The 18914-nt window shown below is 38.7% G+C and overlaps 2 protein-coding genes and 3 non-coding genes across 8 annotated transcripts; 1 reads left to right on the top strand and 4 right to left on the bottom strand.

Annotated features, from left to right (window-relative positions):
* Positions 1 to 204: 204 nt before the first annotated feature.
* On the bottom strand, positions 205 to 9153 carry LOC137941583 (protein ENHANCER OF LHP1 1-like). Its single transcript, XM_068787055.1, has 12 exons — positions 8847 to 9153; positions 7467 to 8572; positions 6843 to 7019; positions 6569 to 6682; positions 2232 to 2336; positions 1972 to 2106; positions 1835 to 1890; positions 1649 to 1754; positions 1451 to 1567; positions 1243 to 1369; positions 1020 to 1150; positions 205 to 842 (listed from the first exon to the last, which is right to left on the bottom strand). Exons 1-12 carry the CDS (start codon positions 9118 to 9120, stop codon positions 372 to 374), a joined length of 2919 nt encoding a protein of 972 aa, XP_068643156.1. The 5' UTR covers positions 9121 to 9153; the 3' UTR covers positions 205 to 371.
* On the bottom strand, positions 3609 to 3683 carry LOC137942268 (small nucleolar RNA R160). The gene has a single exon (XR_011110512.1). It is a non-coding gene; the product is annotated as a small nucleolar RNA R160 (small nucleolar RNA).
* On the bottom strand, positions 4157 to 4231 carry LOC137942266 (small nucleolar RNA R160). The gene has a single exon (XR_011110510.1). It is a non-coding gene; the product is annotated as a small nucleolar RNA R160 (small nucleolar RNA).
* LOC137942267 (small nucleolar RNA R160) lies at positions 4531 to 4600 on the bottom strand. The gene has a single exon (XR_011110511.1). It is a non-coding gene; the product is annotated as a small nucleolar RNA R160 (small nucleolar RNA).
* Positions 9154 to 14432: 5279 nt separating the features above from the next.
* LOC137940989 (transcription factor bHLH49-like) lies at positions 14433 to 18242 on the top strand. Of its 4 annotated transcripts, none has more exons than XM_068786167.1 (8): positions 14433 to 16312; positions 16394 to 16624; positions 16730 to 16795; positions 16885 to 16953; positions 17180 to 17251; positions 17387 to 17581; positions 17698 to 17785; positions 17913 to 18242. In XM_068786167.1, exons 1-8 carry the CDS (start codon positions 15431 to 15433, stop codon positions 17948 to 17950), a joined length of 1641 nt encoding a protein of 546 aa, XP_068642268.1. In that variant the 5' UTR covers positions 14433 to 15430; the 3' UTR covers positions 17951 to 18242. The 4 variants fall into 4 exon arrangements, with proteins under 4 accessions (XP_068642268.1, XP_068642267.1, XP_068642265.1 ...); XM_068786166.1 differs by having other exon boundaries at positions 14433 to 14555; positions 15199 to 16312; positions 17698 to 18242; XM_068786165.1 differs by having other exon boundaries at positions 14435 to 14532; positions 15199 to 16312; positions 17698 to 18242.
* The last annotated feature ends 672 nt before the right edge of the window (positions 18243 to 18914 follow it).

Raw genomic sequence — 18914 nt, forward strand, 5'->3', positions numbered from 1 at the left:
ACACCAGACAGATTTTGACACGTTCGTCAATCGTTATTCCCTTAAATACCAAGGGGCAATTTTGCGACATCAAAATCAGTAAATTTGGCATTCCTAACTCCCTACCAGCCGTGTCCGACGGTTTATAATTATCTCTAAAATACAATAATAAATATTATATATAAACTAAAGGGATTTTTGGTGGTGACATAAAAAGTAAAATAAAATAATTTTTTTGCCAATTTTCATAAATTGAATTTTTTATAAGCAGATTGCAATTCTTTATTAAAATATTAGACTAAAAGATATATACAATGCTACAAAAACCCTTAGGGCTCACATGGGCGCCAAAAACGGACCTGTACAAAATTTATCAAAACATCATCGGCTTCTCATTTCTTAGCTCCATTTTCTTTGTCAACCTTCATCTTCTTTATAGAACCAAAGAGAGATGACTGCTCTTGGTTGGTGATTTTCTTTGCAAATGGATTCATAGGCCTCTGAATTTGGTCCAAGCTCTCCTTCACACTATTGACATCATAGTTTCTGTTGAGCCTTATCTCCTCTCTGGCTACCTTAGCAATTTTTGCAGGCTTTGAAGATGGATTTATTGGCTGATGTGATTTTGAAGGTTGACTTTCCCCTCTATTTCCCACTGCCGCCTTTTGATTTTCTCCCTCTTTTCTTATGTTACCATTCTCGTCAGCTTTCCCTTGATTTTCAAAGTCAGGAGAAGGTAATTTTGGAACTAATACCGGGGTAATGAGTTCAGATGCTCTGTTGATTCCAATGCAGGAAGTAGCTCCTTTTGCTTCAGCAGTGTTAATGATTACTCCATTAGAGGAGTCATTCAACAATCTCTCCTGCAACCAGATCAAAAGTGCATACAAAACAAGCAAATGTCAAGAAAGCCATTGGCTTTTCAATTGGGCAAGGCAGGAAAAGTGATATAATCATATTCCAAAATTAATTCAGTCAAAAAGCGTTAAAAGCTATGCCTAGCTGCTTACAGATGAGTAAGATTTTGGCTACCATTGTACCTCTAAAATGCCGTTGAATCGCTCAGCCAAAATGGGAAGCTTTAGGGCAGTGACAAGCTTTATTGCACCCTTTAAAGACTTTTCAAGTGACAATAATTGAGCAAGTTCGGTAGCCCTTACAAGTTTATCACCTGAAACAACCCAACGAAACTAGTGAAGCTATTGAAATATTGAGGTATACCGCCTTTCACTTAGTCTAGAATCTTACAAACTTTAATCTTACCATTGCAACAGCTAGCAATAAGCCTCAAGATACATCTATCAAGAGCAGCCTCTATGTTAAAAGCCTCATCATCTAGAGAAGTGGTGTCTAGCCCTGCAGCTATCCTTTCTTCTATTTTTTTCTGAGTCTGAGAATGATAAATTATCTAACCAGTTAGCTAGAAAGAAAAGCACATAACCATAGATTTTTGGGAAGGAACAGGCATAACCTGTGAGAGATACAAGTTGTTCATCATCAATTCATTCTCAAGATCATTTGGACCCAAATCAGAAGAGGCAACTGGGAATGAAAGATTCAGCAGTGTAAGAACTGGCTTAGGGACAACCTGTGAGTACATTTGCAACTGTTATATAAATAAATTAAAAGATAAAATTGACAGATTAAACCACTGGAGAGGGTTAACTACCAATGGACACAAGTCAGGGCTTTTGCACACAACACAAAATAACTTGCTTGAGTTCAACCCCACAACCCAGTAGCTCTCCATTTCTGACTTCCTCTCTTTGCTAGCACTGAGCATGGAGCATAACAACGTTAAAAGAGAGACAAATACAGCCAAAAAGAGAACCTATATCCAAGAATTTTGAAGTACCTAAACAGTGGAAGCCAAGTCCCACCATATAGGTTAGTGAATACCCTCAGAACCCCCTACATGTTTCACACAAGTATCAGTCAGAAAAGTAGTGGAGTAAAGGATGCCATTTAGTACAAAAGTGAATGATGGAACACCTTGGAATCATATGAACTTAGGTAACCCTCTTCACTGAAACCAAACCATGATAGACAAGAACCAGGTGTCAATGAAAGACGGCCTCCAACAGGCTGGGTTCCATTAGCAATATTGAACGTTTTGAATTCTAGCACCTGCAAAGCAAATAGGATTACTCAAGAAATGAAGAGAAGAATTCTGTACATTGAGAACACATTGAAAACAAAACACAACTAGAAGAAAGAAGCTTGCAACTTCAATACAATGATTGAAAGGATACCACATCTCCTGAATGGAAACAATCTGAAGCATAAGTGACAATTGCCAGTTCATCCTTGAAGCCTGCTGCAGTCAACACTGGTCCATCAAGAGAGATTATGTGCCTCTGCAATAAAATTCAGATCAAGATTATAAAACAAATCATTCGAGATAGTCATGTTCTAAACAATGTGTTATTCATTAATAACCAACATTAATGATAAAAATGAAGATGAGAACAGATACGTAAAGATGTTGTTAAAGCTAATAAAACAGTGGAAGCATTGAACTAAGCAGCATGAAGACCATTGAATGTTTTCACATGAAAAACATCAACAAAAGTTTGCTTCACTTGCATGATAGATATACATGATGAGCCAAGAGAACAAAGAAAACAAAGAAAATAAAACCAAGGCACAATGATTGGAACCTAATGTAGTTCCAATGTTCTGTTTGGTGACATGATGTAAGATGAGATGGGCTCAACAAGTCATCAAAATGGGACCAACTACAGCAAGGAAGCATTGGCTAGATCACCCTCAATGATGAAACCAACAGGAGATTTTAGTTTAAATAAATAACTTCCAGAAACTGGTATTTTACTCTTGAATGTTTCCAGAAACTGCAAGTAGTCAAACAAATGTTATTCATACAATTCAAACTTCATAATCATATTTCAGATAAACTAACAAGCAAAAAATCCATAATATAGAAGAAATTGATCTCAAATGGAAAATATTCATTATAAAAAAAATAAAAAATCATGTCAAAAGAAACAGCAACCAGATAATATCTCAAGACAGAACAGAATATTTACTTCACCAACTACCATTCCTTTTTTTCAAATGATATTAACCATCATTGTTTCTAGAGATTGCTTGAGTGAGAAACTGAAGGTAATACGAAAATGAATTTCTTTCAATTGAATTTCAGTGATAGTCAAACAAACAAGAATTTCACAAAACAGAGGCAAAAAATATGCCACTCATCATTTCTTGTTTCAGACAGATAGGCTACTCGAAATAATTTTTTAATAGAAGCAAATACTGATTCTCTCAAATGAATCAGGTTGAGATGCAATTCATTCATGTAGCAACAAGTCAACACAGGTTAAAATAATAAAAATTAACAGCAATAATTTGCTAAAGATTTGAGAATGAAATAGATAACAATTAAGCAAATACATCAGATCAGTTACTAAAAATGAATGGAAAAAAAAAGACAGAACTAAAAGTCAACAAAGACAAAATTTATTAAAGTTGTAGAGAAAGTACACAATTGGCATGGGCAGACTATGCTTTTGCATATGCTTTTCTTCACTTAAATAAGACACAAATTAAAGCTAAGAGATCTGGCATTTACAACAAAAGGGCAGTATTCTGAAATAAAAAAAAAAAAAAGCAATCCGAGAACTTTGAAGACTTCTATATGCTTTCTCAGCAAGTACTCAGAGAGCACATATCATCATTTTGCTTTGTTCCGAGACATTGGGAATCTAAAGGGAACAGAACAAACAAGAAATGCCATATCATAACAAAAAAGATGAACAAGACTAATCTCTTAAGGTAGGCAGATCTCAAAACAAGAAGAAAGCAACAAAAGTTTGGTATCCTGACATGAATAAAGCAATCAGACAACTTTGAAAAGCTCCGTCAGTGAATCTTCCAGGATATCCTCATTTTCCTTTGCTGAGAGCTGCCAGAAATCTAAAGGCAACAAGGAAACTAGAAGCATCATATTACAAGAAAAGAAAAAACCCACTTGCATATCAAAAAGGAAAAAAAAAGGTGGAACTAAAAATTCAAATTAAAAAAAAAAAAAAGATTTGATTAGTGTTAGGCAAAATTAACACCAATGGCCTGTTTGACTATATTTTGCATTGATTGTGTTTCATCTAAGTTAGACAAGAAGTCCCAACAAAAGGGGTAGTATTCTGAAATACAACAAAGCAATCAGAGAACTTTGAAGACTCATAAATGCTTCCACAGCAAACTTTCAGAGATTATATCTCATCATTTTGCTTTGCTCAAGTGAACAGAATCTGTGGGAAACACCAAAAGAACACCATATTATCATTAGAAGAAATTTTTTAGAACAAAAAAAGGATCATAGGTATACAGTAAAAACACCATCCTCAAAGGCAGAAAATGGATAAGTAATGATTTAAGTACACATTTTGAGCATTATTTACACCTAGGCCTGTTAAAGAAGTCCCAAGTTCGACCTCATGTTTCATAATAAATAGGTGATTACTTTGAGGCAGATAAAGAACAAGTTACAGTGAACCACATCAAGTTCATAAATGCACCTTAGAAAGTCAAATCAATCAGAGAACTTTGAAGACCATCTGAACTCGTCATTATGTCAGATCAATAATCTCATCATTTTGTTTGGTTTGACGAAACAAGGTAATGACTGAGAAAAGAGGTCATAAAATAACAAACAAAATCTACTGTGCAGTTCCATAAAAAATAAAAAAAATCAGAAGTATCTATTAAGTTATAACACAAACTGAGATTCTGCATTTAAAGGAATGTCAAACTGCACAAGTTAAACAATCCCCAAAAGGGTGATGAGCATGACCTCTCTGTGAGTTTCAATAACCATAATTCAAGATAAGCTTTCTACTCTACGACAATTTTCTTTTTGAACAGAATAGTTACAAACCCAGCTTTCAAGAAAAAGAGTACAAGAGAAATGGTAGATTCCATCCACCATTGATAATCACACCAATATCTTTACTTGTAGAATGAAGTGGGGACAACAGCACACCCATTTAGAGCAGGAACGAGATTTGGTTCTCACCCTTCAAGGTGGGGACGAGCTCAAGAAAAAACTGATGCAAATACAGGGCATGATGGGGTTATGGAAAACCTGCCCTGCAAAAAACACTCGATATAAAATAGTTATTATACCCATATTATTTTTAAAATACATTAAGTTTTAACTGAAGATTATTTCTTTAATACTTTCAAGTGTAATCTGCTAATGATGTATATATTTTTGTGTTAAAAAATAGAGCAATTTACTGTTAGATAACAAACCAAAAGTATCTCTATAAAAGAAAATGGGGCCAACTGGCTGGGATTTTGCCTATGAGGTAGGCAAGTTGCAGCCAAACCATTTTTTAAAGCAAATAGTTGACTAGCAGATAAACTACTGAAAGAAAAAAATGATGATAAATTGTATCTCATAAAGAGAGTACTGGATACATCATAACTGATCACACTTGTTAAACAAAATTATTGGGAAGCATCATTTAAAAAAATAATAACAATTGGAGAAGCAGTTTCTACTAGTTGCGAAATTTTAACAGAAGAAGCTTGTGTGACTGAAACACTTTACCACATCCCACAAACAAGTAATCTTCTGTTAAGATAGATTTAGCACCTCAATAACCTTTTTCTCGTGTTTCCTCACAACAAAGCTTTGTATTGTGAGGGGCTGTCTGGTGCTTACAGTTAACTACAGAGACATGCATAGCAGTGAACACTCTACTCATATATTTCCTTGAACATAAATTCGAATATAAGATACACACAAACAGGCACATAGAAAGGATTAAATATATAAATAAGAAACCAATATTCAAAACATGGACACAACCAGCAGTGCACTCTCCTCTGATTTATCGAAAGAAATGAACACTTCATCGATAAGAATACAACAAAATAAAGCAAACCTACACAACAGTACAAATTTATGGCATGATAGAAAAACTAACAAAGATGAGTGAAAGAGCATTAGTCAAATGGTAGAACGTCTGAAACCACTTAGAATAGTTTGCAGACAAAAAATGTAACTAGGATATGTAACGAGTTGTACGAGATATTTTAAACAGTAAGTGCTAATAGAAAGTACACAATTTATTGGAGAAAAGAGCATGTAAATATTCGAGAAGACGTTAACATTGAGTCTAATCCTCTAAGCTTCGAGCACAGCATACAGATTTTTTAAAGAAATTTTTTCAAATTCCAAGTTTTGGTCATGAACTCAAAGTTCATTATAGACAATATTCAAGAAAAGATGTCATGGTTATGACAAGAGCTGACACTTTCCATAAAAAGGGGGTATTCACATATTAAAGTTCTAGAATAGGTTTGAAGACACAATACCCTTGACTCCAAATTGTACATTGACCAAAACCTAGAATTGAAATCCTATGATTTCACAGCAGATTAGAGCGGCAAAAAAAGATGTCAACTATCCACAGGAAAGGCATAAAAGTTTGATTAAAACTATAAAAAAAATGCAATTAACTATCAGAAGGATGCTTATAGACGATCAGAAACAACACACTTCATTTTCAATAACCTTGAACAGTTTATTCTGATAAAAGGTGTAAAATAGGAGACAAACCTGCAACCCACCCACTGAGAAGATACGGAGAAAATGAAGATCAGTAATTGCAGCTACCCAACCATCACCAAGGGCCACAACCTTCACTTCCTCTTCTTCGAACCGCATGGACCACTACATTTATGTGAGCTTTTCAAGTTAAGGTAAGATTTTATTTTATTTTTATTTTTGGAAAAAGAAGCTAAGGTTAATGTAAAATGTTAACATAATAAAATCAACAAAAAAAGCAAGCATGCACATTGATTTGTATTAAATGAAACCAAAATAGACCTACCTCACTATTGTTAGCCCAGCTACTGAAAGGTCTATACATGAGGGTACTCATGGACTTCTCACCCTTTCGTGGATTAGCAAAGACACTTCCACTCTCATTAAGTGAAGCCATAGTAAATCCAAAATGATCTGTCATTGAAGAAACTCTTGGTCCTCTCCCAGTATCATGAAAATCAATCTGCTCCACATAAACAGATGTTACCATGGGGACAAAACAAAAGGCAATGGAAGCTTCTAACTTTTTTTTTTTTTTTTTTAAATGATGTTCTAGCGTTTCACAACACTAAACAATGACGACTGCAGCAACAACTGTAAAAATTTCACATGATATATCAGAAATACAGGAAAAAGTTTCCTGATTCTCTCCCTCCTAGATCAATAATAAAATACTTAAACACTTTTATAGGGCTTTCTACTTGGAAAATTGCAGAAATCTTGTTTGGATCAGCTTTAGGATCAACAAGAGCTCAGCATGTCAAGTCAATCAGGCAAACACCAGAAATTTTTTAAATCAAAATTTTGCACCAGGGGAGCAAAATAAATATCAAATACCTAGATACCATACCTTAAGTCCAAGTAAAATTTCAACAAATAAATGATTGGTTACAAAGTGAAGATCTCTTACCTCTATATGACAATATCCATCATTTTGAATTGAGGTTATGCTTCCAAGCATATTGTAACAAAGAAAATGCCGCTTTCCAGCCTGTGGAGGCGTAGATCCTGGCTGAAAAGCATCCTGTGACTTTGGTTTTGTTAACTTTGGTAAACCTTGATTCTCTCTCTTGCTTTTCGAGCTTTCTCTATGCTTACTTAAAGTTTTCTTATACAACCCAACCTTATGAGATGAATCCACTTCATCGTCATTATACCCATCCAAAGTCTCATAAAAAAAGGCTTGTTTACGCAACCTCTTCCTCCTTGCAGGGAAGGATTCAGAAAGGCTTTCCTTACCAAAATCATCTAAACTTTCAGAAGCACAAGGTTCCTCATTATCTTCTTCAGACAAGAGAAGCCCATCACATCCATTTGGCTCTAGACAAGAAACACCATCAGTAGGAGACTTCATTCGGGGAGGAACAGGAGACTCCCACACACCAAACTTACCCATGACATCAATAACAGCCAAAGCATTACCAGTTGGATTCCAAGCCAAGCAACTTATCCTATCTTCAAATTTTTGTCTATGAATATCCTGCCTCTGATCAATGTCCCAGATCAGCACCTGCCTATCCAAACCAGAGGTGGCCATGTATTTTCCATTAGGGGACCAACACAAAAAGCATATAGGTTGCTCATGATCACCTCTAAGTGAAAACAATCTCTCAGCTGTGTCTCTATCATACATGACAACATCATTTCTCAAGCCAGGTACGGCTACAGTTTCACCATCAGGGCTCCAACTCAACACATTCATAAGAGAAGTATCGATACCAAAGTTAGGGGCTACAGATTTAAGGGTATGCATAAGATTTCCAGAGGAGACTTCCCAAAATAGGACAGTCCCAGTCCCATCAACCGATACCAAATAATCATTTGCAGGATCAAAAGCTATCCCAGTTATGTGTCCTCTGTGACCCTTAAGGACCCTTGAGATTGAACCATCAGTAGTGGCAATGAGTTTAATACCTTCATCATCACCCGCAGCAGCCAACAAGGTACCAGACTTGTTGAAGGCAAGACAGCGAATTGGCAGAGTGAATCTGGTTACATTGCTCTGAAACTCTCCACCTGACCAAGGTTACAGAAAAAAACACGAAAACGATGAGAGTCTAAACCAGCTCTATGGAGTGTTTGAGCCAAAGAAGGAACGATCCACCAAAAACGCACGAAGCGTAAAGCTAAAACAGTGGCTAGCTAAGAGGGGTAATCAGCTTTCAAACATATAGATATCGTTATGCTCAATCTAAATCAACGACGTATTTAGCCCACCAGAACTCCAACGACGGACTTCACATCATTTTACTATAAAAGACAAAACTTCAAATTTCGACCTTGTTCGTACCAGGAAATTTGTACAACTTCACTGAATGATCGACCGAACCGGAAGCAAGGCATGTAGAATTAGAGTTAAGCGCCAACGCAGTAACACCGTCCTTGTGATGGCGAAGGACGTTCGGAGGGTCTGAAGATTCCAGTACGTTGTGAATGGAAACCTCGGCAAGCGAAGAAGAAGAAGTAACTAAATGATGACCTTGAAGGTCGTACATAATAGAGCAAAATGAAGCGACGCCGTCATTCTTGTGAGCTTCTTTCAGCTTCACAGATCTGCCCTTCATGGTGAATTTCAACTTCCGTTTCGGTGAAAACTATCCGACCACTCCCTCCAGCCAAGGATGTTTTCTTATACATTAGGGTTCCGGAGACTTGTCCATTTGGCGGGAAGAGAGCAAACTTATTCGCGGCCCATATTGTCAAAGAAAATAGATGCCCACGATGGCAGAGATGCTGAAGGCCCATGAACTTTTCTCCTAGGGTAACTTTGGGTCAGTTGGGTCCATGAGACAGGAGTTGCCCATATTAGGCTGGATCTTAAAATAGTTTTTACAAAGATAAATATAAAAAAAGGACTTTATAATTATTAATTAAAAAAATGACCCTATAAATGAGATAATTATTTTGGTAAATATTGAAATCTGAGGGACACTTGGAAGAAAAGTCAAAAGCTACGGGAAGGCTAGTTAGGTGAGCTATCACAAAGTGGAATTATTGTTGCCGGTTTGAGAGCATGGCGAAAAGAATGAGGTGGTACAAGGTTAGTGGTCCTGAGGGCGGTTCGGATCGCGACAACACAAATCGTCACAAGACATGCAGTACAGCCGACTCGGCCCTTGTTCACTCGGTCCAATTCAAAATTAGAACAAATAGACCATTTTCAGGCTGATATCTTGAACAAGTAGACTTTCACGAATATGGGCTTTAATGTCAACCATGTGTAAGTGTTAGTTTGCTTGTGCCATTTGGGGTAGGAAATGAGTGGATGCTACAAAGGGGTCTATGGCTATAAACATATTGTATGCCCCTTTAATTTCATAGCTTGAAAAGATTGTTCATGTCACAACAGCTATAATGCCTACCAAATGCAAGTAAAAATGGCTGAATTTGGAAGGACAGAGAAGCGTTTGCGATAATGTCACCACAGTGGTAGAATAGGGAGAATGGAGTTCAATCATGGAATTGAACTGTGGATGGATCTTGTTGCGAAGAAACTGCCAAAGCTGCTCTTAACATTAACCAAAGAAAGAAACCTCACGCGCCCACAGAACTTCTCCAAGTTGGAACTCAAGAGTCTGAAATTGGAAGCAAGTTGGGATATGAAAAACGTGGGGAAATAAAAAAGGATCTTGTCTTCTCTCAGGCCTCTTTCATGCAATATTCGGATCGATTCTGGGTTCCGTGGGGAAAGTGGAGAAAAGCCATTGCTTAGGGCAAGAGACTTTATTGGAGCTCTTCTGGGTTCTGTTTTTTGGCTCTGGTGAGTGTCGTTATTGTCTCTGTAAATCTGAAAAGCAGTCCCGTGTATCGGAGCCTTAATCGCTTTGATGCTTCAAATTTTTTAAATACCTTTAAACTTGCTATGGAGGAAGATGAAATGGGTTTTGAACACCACGAGTACCAGATATGATCAATAATTGAACCCAGAAGAGATCTTGAGAAACCCAACACTGATAATTAGATGCGGAAAAAGAGAACCCAGAAAAAGATCTCATCGAATCCAAGGTTGATTATTTGACAATTCCGTTGTCGATCACAGAGGACTAACAAATAAGCAGAATTCTTTTTTGCAACTGAAGCATTCAAGTCTCGGTCAGAATCAAATTCTCGCAATAACAAACAAAATAAATAAATAAATAAATAAAAGAGAAAAATTCTCCAGACCTCTGTGTACTACTGGCCATAAGAACAATGGTGCTTGTCATTTTCTTAACCTGGGATGAATGTCCGTCTTTAACCGAACTCCTTTACCTCTTAATAAAAACCATGCCATCACATTAAAATCAAAATGGGGATTCTGCCTGTGCCATCACATTAATTAAACAATACCAACCACAACTGCATAGTTAGAAAAAAGTCACCATCCTTAAAAAAATTGTCCGCAACCCCATTTCGTTCTTAATGGGAACCCCTCGAACCAAGCATTTGAAACAGGTATTAATGGCTGAGAAGCTTCCCCCGTGTAAGAATAGCAGCAGCCTTGAGCAACTCCGCGTGTTAGCCGCTCTGCCCTGTTGAAAATGGTTAAATTGGGTGTGAAACCTAAACGAAATGACAAGTGATACCCAAGTTCAGGTATATTTCCCCATCCATTGCATGAATTTAAAGAACCTAGTTGCAGTTCACTTTCACAACTCTTTCAGTGCAGATAGACAAAACCAAGACCCTCCCAATTGTCATCGGGTCCAGATATATGAATGCGAGGCTTTTCCAATCTTCAAAAATTAAAAAGACCATTGATTTTACTGGGGGCAGAGAGGAGTGAGAGAAGGATGTGAGTCTAATCTCTGTCAACAGGCCGGAACTGGTTATGAACACATCAACAGCTCCCTGGTCTGTAATATTTATATAAGGGATCTTTTTGGGTGGAGAGGAAGGCAACAGCAGTTTAAGGACAGAAAAAAGGTTCCGATAGATCCTCCACATTTACAACAAAGCAAGCAGGCAGTAAGCTTTTGTCATAAAAGCAGTTTAGAAATTAGGTTCGGGGGAAAGTGACTCGAAAAGATGTTGCAAAAGAATGGGAGCAATGATTCGGCCTCATCTCATCATGTTGTAAGGGGTGATGTTTCCTTCAACTTCTGCTAAAAAACCACCCAGGAATCTTTAACCTGCACTTCTTATAAACAGTTACCTCATCTAAACATTCACAGCACAATTCTCATCAACATGGCAACTATGTACATCCACATATCTATTAGGCCATTACCAGTACTTAGCTTCTGAAGTTACCTTGGTTCCTGTAGATAGAATGAGCTTGTGGAGTTACCTTGTTTCCTGTAGATAGAATGATTTGACGAGCTGATGGTATCTTTACATATCCAAAATGGGGTTCCTTATACGAAATGCCCAAAGGAGCATCCTTGGCCCCTCTGACAGTTTTGTTTGCTTACTTGGACTCTCTCTCTCTCCCAGATACAGAGTCTCCTTTTGTAACTCGTATCGTATGGCGTGCAGTTTGAGAAGAAAAAGGGTCCACGTCCGGGTGGTCCTCAAAAGCGTGCAGTCGGAAAAAGTTGGATTCAGTACATTGTCGCCATCGATTTGTATCTCGGCCCGCATGGCAATTGAATAAAGAGAACCCAACTTAACAGTAAGTTCGATGAAACATTCCCGCTGAAAAGGAGATGGATCTTCTGGTTCTCTTTCTTTCCTTCAATGAGAAATTTAATCAAACAGCATGGATACAATGAGTGCAAGAAAAATCTCCGCACAAAACACAGCTGGTTTGCGTTTTAAATAAACAAATGGCCAGAACCCAGCACCCAGAAATTCTCTCTTAATTGATCAAACCCAACTGCTATAATTCAACGAGGTAGAACACATCGAGGGATGCTGTAACAGAGAAGGTAAGAGAGAGAAAGAGGGAGGTTTGTCAATGATGCGAAGTCCTTGATCTTGGTTAAAGAAATGCAACAAGACTGAAGAAATCTCGAATCCCCAGCTCTCATCTCTGCTTTAAGATTGATTTGGTTGCTTAGTTTTAGCTTTCCCAAAAGCAGAGCCAATGCCAACCAAGCTCATGCAAACACTTCCTTTTCTTTATTTTTCTTGAAACTAGACGACCAATCCATCCAAAACAAAAAAGCTCCCTCAACTTTTTCCCATCTCTGGACCCTACGTTGAACCCTCTCTCGAGTTCTGATTTCTCCACCACATGGCAGCCTCGCACTGGAGAAGAAGACAGAAGATCACATAGTCAAGATGTCTAGTTTGGGAATTGGGAGACTGATTAGGCAAGGAATCTCTCAATCCACCCACCATGCTTGCAGAATGCTGAACGGTGTCTGTTATTATTTCTCAAGGAAAATTCAAAGAGACGGAAGGGGAGCTCTGAAGCTGCCTAGTAAACCCCACCCAATCAACAGAAATCATTTTTTCCTCTTAACCTGGTACTTTAATACAGCTTAGGCTTGAGAGAAGGTTTCATTTTAATAAAGCAAAAGTGTAAGAGAGATTCCATTTTTCTAAAGCTTGGGGTTTAGTGAGTGCAAGTCCCTAGGCCAACTAATAATGCCCATGAGAGAGAAAGAAGAGCGAGAATTTAACCGCGAGAAATTGGATTAGCAGCTCGAGTGATCTTCCTGTTGGTGAGATGGTCTCACATGGGGCCCACTCAAATATTTATGCCCGTGGGCCTCTCGGATGGGAGAAAACGAAAATTATTCTGGACTAGTTTGTGTTTCAAATTCTCGATCGCTCTATTGGCCCACAGGCAGATGGGGGCCCGGAGAGCAGTTTGGGTCCTACAAAGATCTGGGGCAATCTCAGCCGTATGTACTTTTAGCTGTACAGAATCTGGATGTTCCAAGACATGGTTTGGGATTGGCAGCAGATGGGCTCACAGCGGCAAATCCATTCTGGCCGGGCCCGCAAGCGGCATCTTCGGCAGCGAGTGACTGTGGCTCGCCGTCCACAAGAGGTGCAGAGAGAGAAGGAAAACGCAAAACCTGGATCATAAACTACGAGAAATTACTAGTTGGCGAGACCCGCGAAATAGACCGAGCCGGAGTGGAATCCGCACGCGAGAAAATCGGGAAATCCCTTGTAAGCTCCGCTTTTCTTTTACAGAATTCATAGGATTAGGAATACTGGTCGAGCCCCAAGGATCGGCGAGTTTAACTTTCCGAACTAGCGCGATATTTGAATGCTGGGCAAACTGTAATCTCGGCTACTCATGTAAACAAATTTTTATACTGTATCTGGTCTATTCAGTAGTTTTATACTGTATCGGCCGGATCATCGGAGTTTTCTGTCGGTCTGGTTTGTCTGAAAAATCGTGGGCTCCTGAGTTCTAAAGAGAGGAAGTTCTGAAGTTTTTTATTTCTCGCCAAACGAGAGAATGAGACGAGAGGATACCGAGAGTTTAAATAATTTATTCTTTTGGTACTCTCTTGAAGCAGAGTAATAAGAAATCGCAGGGCTATAGCTATAAGGTCATAGATTCTTGACCGAAACAAAGCTTAAGATTATAAGATTTCAAACCATGTCGAGGTCTAGAAGAAGACTTGTAACGGATTAAAATAGGATCGTGGAAGGGTTGGCAATGTCAGGTGCTAGCTCAAGCTTGGTTGCATTAACCAAAAAACTATAAAGTCACCAGAGTTAAAAATGTAAACAAATGCAATAAAAAACTGAAAAAATCAAAAGGTGGTGGAGAAAGCTTGGTGGGGTTTTCTGTAATATTTATTTTTTTGACTGCAGCAGAGGCGGTGGTTAATCATTCAATTGCACTCTTCCTGATGCAGGCGTGGGTATAAATGCAGACACTTCGCCATTACTCTCCCTCTTTTCCCCTTCGCGCTCGCTTGCTCGCTCTCTCTCTCTCTCTTTCTCTCTCTCTCACTGCACGAAAGTGTGCAGTATAAAGCGTCTTCTGACCAAAAGAGGACAGTTTGAACGAACCCAATTCAGAGAAGTTTCTGTAAAGCTTCAATGGAGTCAGGGTGCTAAAAGCAGCAGAGTATCTGAACTGGGTATCTCTCATTTTCTGTTTATGGTTCGTTTGTTCCCTCTCTGTGTACGCTTTAGTTTCAGGGCCTGTGTCTCTGACCGAAGAAGACTCACATTAGTGGGCTTTGAAACGTAACTTGATCTCTGAAATCTATGTGTCTTTGATTGCTATTGTGTTTAAGCTGTGTTTAAAGATTAAAGTAGGTTGCTCTTTCTTCTGGCCTTGTTGTGTAATTTGGGGTTTCGTGCCTCCCCTTTTTGTATGATCAACCATCATTTATTTCGGTTGAGATGAGCCTGGGCGTGCGTAGCCAATTGCAGTGGTGTTTGTCAATTTTGGAAGTAGTCAGATTTGGCTTTTGAAAAATTTGTGCCATATCTCTGTCTCAGACTCTCAGTTGCTTTACTTGGAAGCTAGTTGAGTATCTTCCTGGTCTTTGAGTTTCTAGCCCCCGTTAACTTCCTTTTCCATGCGATTTTGTTTTTTTCTTTAGAATTTTGTTTTCAGTTTTTCTAAATTAAAGGCCTTTTAATCTCAATATCATTGGTTTGGGTTGTATTAAGTTGTTTCCCGAGGCAGACTTTATTTGGGTTTAAGTGTCGATTGAGCCTTTAGGCTTTTAGCTCTAGGCTCTACATTGGTGGAGCATCTCTTGTCTAAAAATACTGAACCGGTTGAGTCTATACAGGATTTATTTTTCCTGGTTAAGAGAAGGTGTTCGTCTGCTTTCACTAAATGTTGCTGCTGTCCACTGTTAAGGAGCTTGGGTTGGAGTTTTTGCTATTCATTCAAACAAGTTGCGGCCGTGGGAGCTGTAACAGCTTAATTGATATTTGCTGAAAGTTGCTGAAGAGCAGGTCAGAGGTTTGTTTCACACTTCTTTTTGAAGCGTTTTGGGTTGTCCTTATTGTCGAAGATAGATGGATTTGAGTGACAAAGATAAATATGGAATGAATAAGAGAAGTGGTGAACATTTAAATTTTCCTTCGTCCAATCTTCCTTCAGACTGGCGATTTGCTGTTACCAATTTCACCACCCCTTTCCCCTCCGAAAGTTCTATTCCTGTCACCTCCTCTTGTTCCTCTCTTTCCTTGGTAGACTCATTTTGCCCTGGTATTTGGGACCCGAGTGGCCAGAACTTAATCTTCACGGAGAATAATATTCAAGCTAGTACCAGCACTTCCGATAAAGTTTCTACTAGGAAATTTTGTCCTTCCTCTTCAAGGTCTGGCATGGAAAAACCCTCAGAAGTTGGTTGGAGTCCTGCAAATTCAATGTCAAAAGGTGTTTTGTTGCAAACTGGAACTGGATTTCTCCCTCACAGTTTGGCTCAGATCCCAACTGATTCTGGTTTCGTTGAACGCGCTGCTCGGTTCTCAAGTTTTAGTGGTGGAAATTTCAGTGACATGGTGAACCCGTTTACTGTTTCCAAATCTCTTGGTCCTTATCCCAAGAATGGTGAGATTCAGCCCCCTGAAGCTTTACCTTGCTGCGGTATAAAGGCTGTCACTGGGGATCAAACTGAGAACAATGAATTGCACATCAATGAAGTTCCTAAAGATTCCATGGCCACTGATCGTGGTGGGGTCACTGAAGGGAGTCCATTGAAGAATGAGAGAGAAAGTGGAAGCTTGCTGAGGCCTTCTGATGATGGAAAACATGGAGTTGGGATGTCAAACAATGAGTCTGATGAAGCTGAGTTTAGTGGGGGAGGTCAGGAAGAGCCTTCTAATCTGGAAAATTCTGCAGGGGAACCGTTGAATAAGGGATTTGGTGCTAATAAAAGGAAAAGAAGTGGTCAGGTATGTATTTTGCTGTTCTTTGGACTGTCAATTGCTGACCACTTTCTACAAATGTCAATAAAAACATGGTCTTTGCTGTAGGATGCTGAATTGGAGCAATTTAATGGGGATCTGCGGCCCTTTGCTGAAGCCACCAAGGTGAACATGGATAGCAAAGATAAGGGGGAACAGAATCCTAGTTATACAACACCTAAGCCAAGTAGCAAGCACGGCAAAGACGCTTCACAAAATTCAGATGCACCAAAAGACGATTATATTCATATTAGAGCTCGAAGGGGACAAGCCACAAACAGCCACAGCCTAGCAGAGAGAGTAAGCTTTCATTTGGTGATTATTTCTGATTACTAACCAATCTAAGTTTCTTCTGAAGGATTTTGGAGGATAAACTGATGTGATATTGGTTGACCTTAATCACAGGTAAGAAGAGAAAAGATAAGTGAGCGGATGAAGTTTCTTCAGGACCTGGTACCAGGTTGCAGCAAGGTAGCCCAAAGGAATTGATATAGGATGTCTCTCTGGATTTATGAACTCCAGTCGTGTTTGTCTTAACTTCTTAAATATTTGGTCAACAGGTCACAGGGAAGGCAGTCATGCTTGATGAGATCATCAACTATGTACAATCATTGCAAAGACAGGTTGAGGTATGATTGAAATGAATCAAATCATTTTATCCTTATCTGTGTTTTCTTTCCAGATTAGTGAAGGGAGGTGGTAAGTTGTTGGGTGGAAGATAATTTGAATCAGGCGGCCAATCAACTGGCTATTTCATTGCAAAGAAGTGCTACGGCTCTTGATGTTCAATTTCCATTTTAAAACTTGGAGCAAGAAATTTAGATTTGATTAACTTGATTTTGCATCTGCTTGCAGTTTTTATCAATGAAACTTGCTACCGTGAATCCACGCCTTGATTTGAATATTGAAGGACTCCTTTCAAAAGATGTGAGTTTTTTTCGTCTTTTAATGATGGGAAGATTGGGAGTAATATGCCTAATGATAGTGTATGTCAGCATTATTTGCTATTTCTTTAGCAACCTTTGTGAAATTTGTTTCTCAGTTGGTACGTACATGTTGCAGATCCTTCAATCAAGAAGCGCCTCATCCAGCATCGCTTTCCTGCCTGATATTGGCATGCCTCATCCTCAGCTCCACCCATCCCATCACGGTTTGTTCTCTGCCGGAATCCCCATTGGAAACCCTCCGGATGTGCTTAGAAGAAATATAAATGCTCAAATGGCTGCTGCAAATGGATATAGGGAACCTATAGCTCAGGTTGCTTTCCATCTGCTAGATCACTAGTGTTTTTTTACATGTTTCTGTTAAGTGGCTTTATGATATGTTTGCAGACAATTTATAGACCCTAACTTCTCTGTTCTGTAATTATACAGATGGCCAATATGTGGGATGACGAGCTCCATAATGTTGTTCAAATGAGCTTTGGTGGAAATGTGCCTTTCAATCCGCAGGAGTTCAATGGTAAAAATCTGAGCTCAGTGGCCATTCATGGCGGGGAAAAAGAAAAGGCAAAAGAAAACAGTGGAGTTTGAATTCAGTTTACTTCGAATTTATTTTACAAGCGAAAGTTTCCTTCATCATTTTGCAGGGTCACTTCCACCAGGTCATATGAAAGTTGAGCTTTAATTAATGCTCTCAGTTGACACCTTACTTTCATACTTTGGTTTCCTGTTGTTCTAAGCAGACAATCCGTTGAAGAATTCTTTATGATGAGAATGGCAGGGCTGGTTAAGTACTTCCAGACATTCAAAACTCTTTAAGGTGTTGGATGCCCTCTTGTATAGCAAGAAATATGATTGGGCTCCATGATGCAGGTATATTATAGATCTACATTGATGTTCACAACATAAAGAGAAATTTCTTGTATATGCAGATAGTGTTGTTCGTCCTCTTAATACAAAAAGGCTTTGCTGTAAAATGAATCTTGAAAAGCTTCATCCACTCAAATGGGTTGTTCAAGTGGAATCGTGTTTTATTTTTCTCTCTGACACACACCTACTCACCCACACCCACCAAGGAAGAAATTCAAGATACGCAATGTCTTCCATTCTCTCCAGTTCTCTGAGCTTCCCTCAACATTTTTTTCCATTATAATTTCCAGCTCAAGGGTGTTTGGGCAATGGAAAGTCATAAAGAAGAAGTGTAAATAAGAATTTCTTGATAGAAAAAAACTAGTTCCAGTTCTCTATTATGAACAAGAAAATTTAGCTTGAAAATTCTAATAAAACAATTTATCGATTGATCAGCATTTGAATAAAAAAGTCCTTTTGAATAGGTAAAGGAAACTAATGTGAGGTTCATTTTACTACAATACTCACATCCATGGCGTAAGCATACCTAGCTGGCACTGTCATTCCAACATCGAAATCGAGAGAGGAACACTCAACGACAGGAAATCTGGAGTAGAGAATTTGAAAGATATGCAGAAAAGTGTCGGTCTTCAAGATTGAGTTTGCGTGTATCATCATACCCTTCAAGGCACAACTGTCCTTTCCCTTTTGAGCTTCTGAGACCGATACCTCTTGGTTTCAGAGCCTTACCATGAAATAGCACAATCAGATCTTATCACACGCAAGTGCATTAGCTCCTA

Source organism: Aristolochia californica, unplaced genomic scaffold (assembly GCF_029961685.1).
Source record: "Aristolochia californica isolate CCGP_79_NKW_82.1479 unplaced genomic scaffold, dmAriCali1.0.hap1 SCAF_9, whole genome shotgun sequence".
Classification (NCBI taxonomy): domain Eukaryota; kingdom Viridiplantae; phylum Streptophyta; class Magnoliopsida; order Piperales; family Aristolochiaceae; genus Aristolochia; species Aristolochia californica.

Bases quoted from the DNA above. Each gene is read 5' to 3' on its own strand.
- LOC137941583 (XM_068787055.1), bottom strand. From the start codon at position 9,120: ATGAAGGGCAGATCTGTGAAGCTGAAAGAAGCTCACAAGAATGACGGC. The intron at 1,891-1,971 runs GTGTTCCATCAT...TGAAACATGTAG, and splicing joins TAAGTTCATATGATTCCAAG to GGGGTTCTGAGGGTATTCAC. The intron at 1,370-1,450 runs GTTATGCCTGTT...TATCATTCTCAG, and splicing joins ACAACTTGTATCTCTCACAG to ACTCAGAAAAAAATAGAAGA.
- LOC137940989 (XM_068786164.1), top strand. From the start codon at position 15,431: ATGGATTTGAGTGACAAAGATAAATATGGAATGAATAAGAGAAGTGGT. The intron at 16,954-17,179 runs GTATGATTGAAA...ATCTGCTTGCAG, and splicing joins CATTGCAAAGACAGGTTGAG to TTTTTATCAATGAAACTTGC. The intron at 17,582-17,697 runs GTTGCTTTCCAT...GTAATTATACAG, and splicing joins ATAGGGAACCTATAGCTCAG to ATGGCCAATATGTGGGATGA.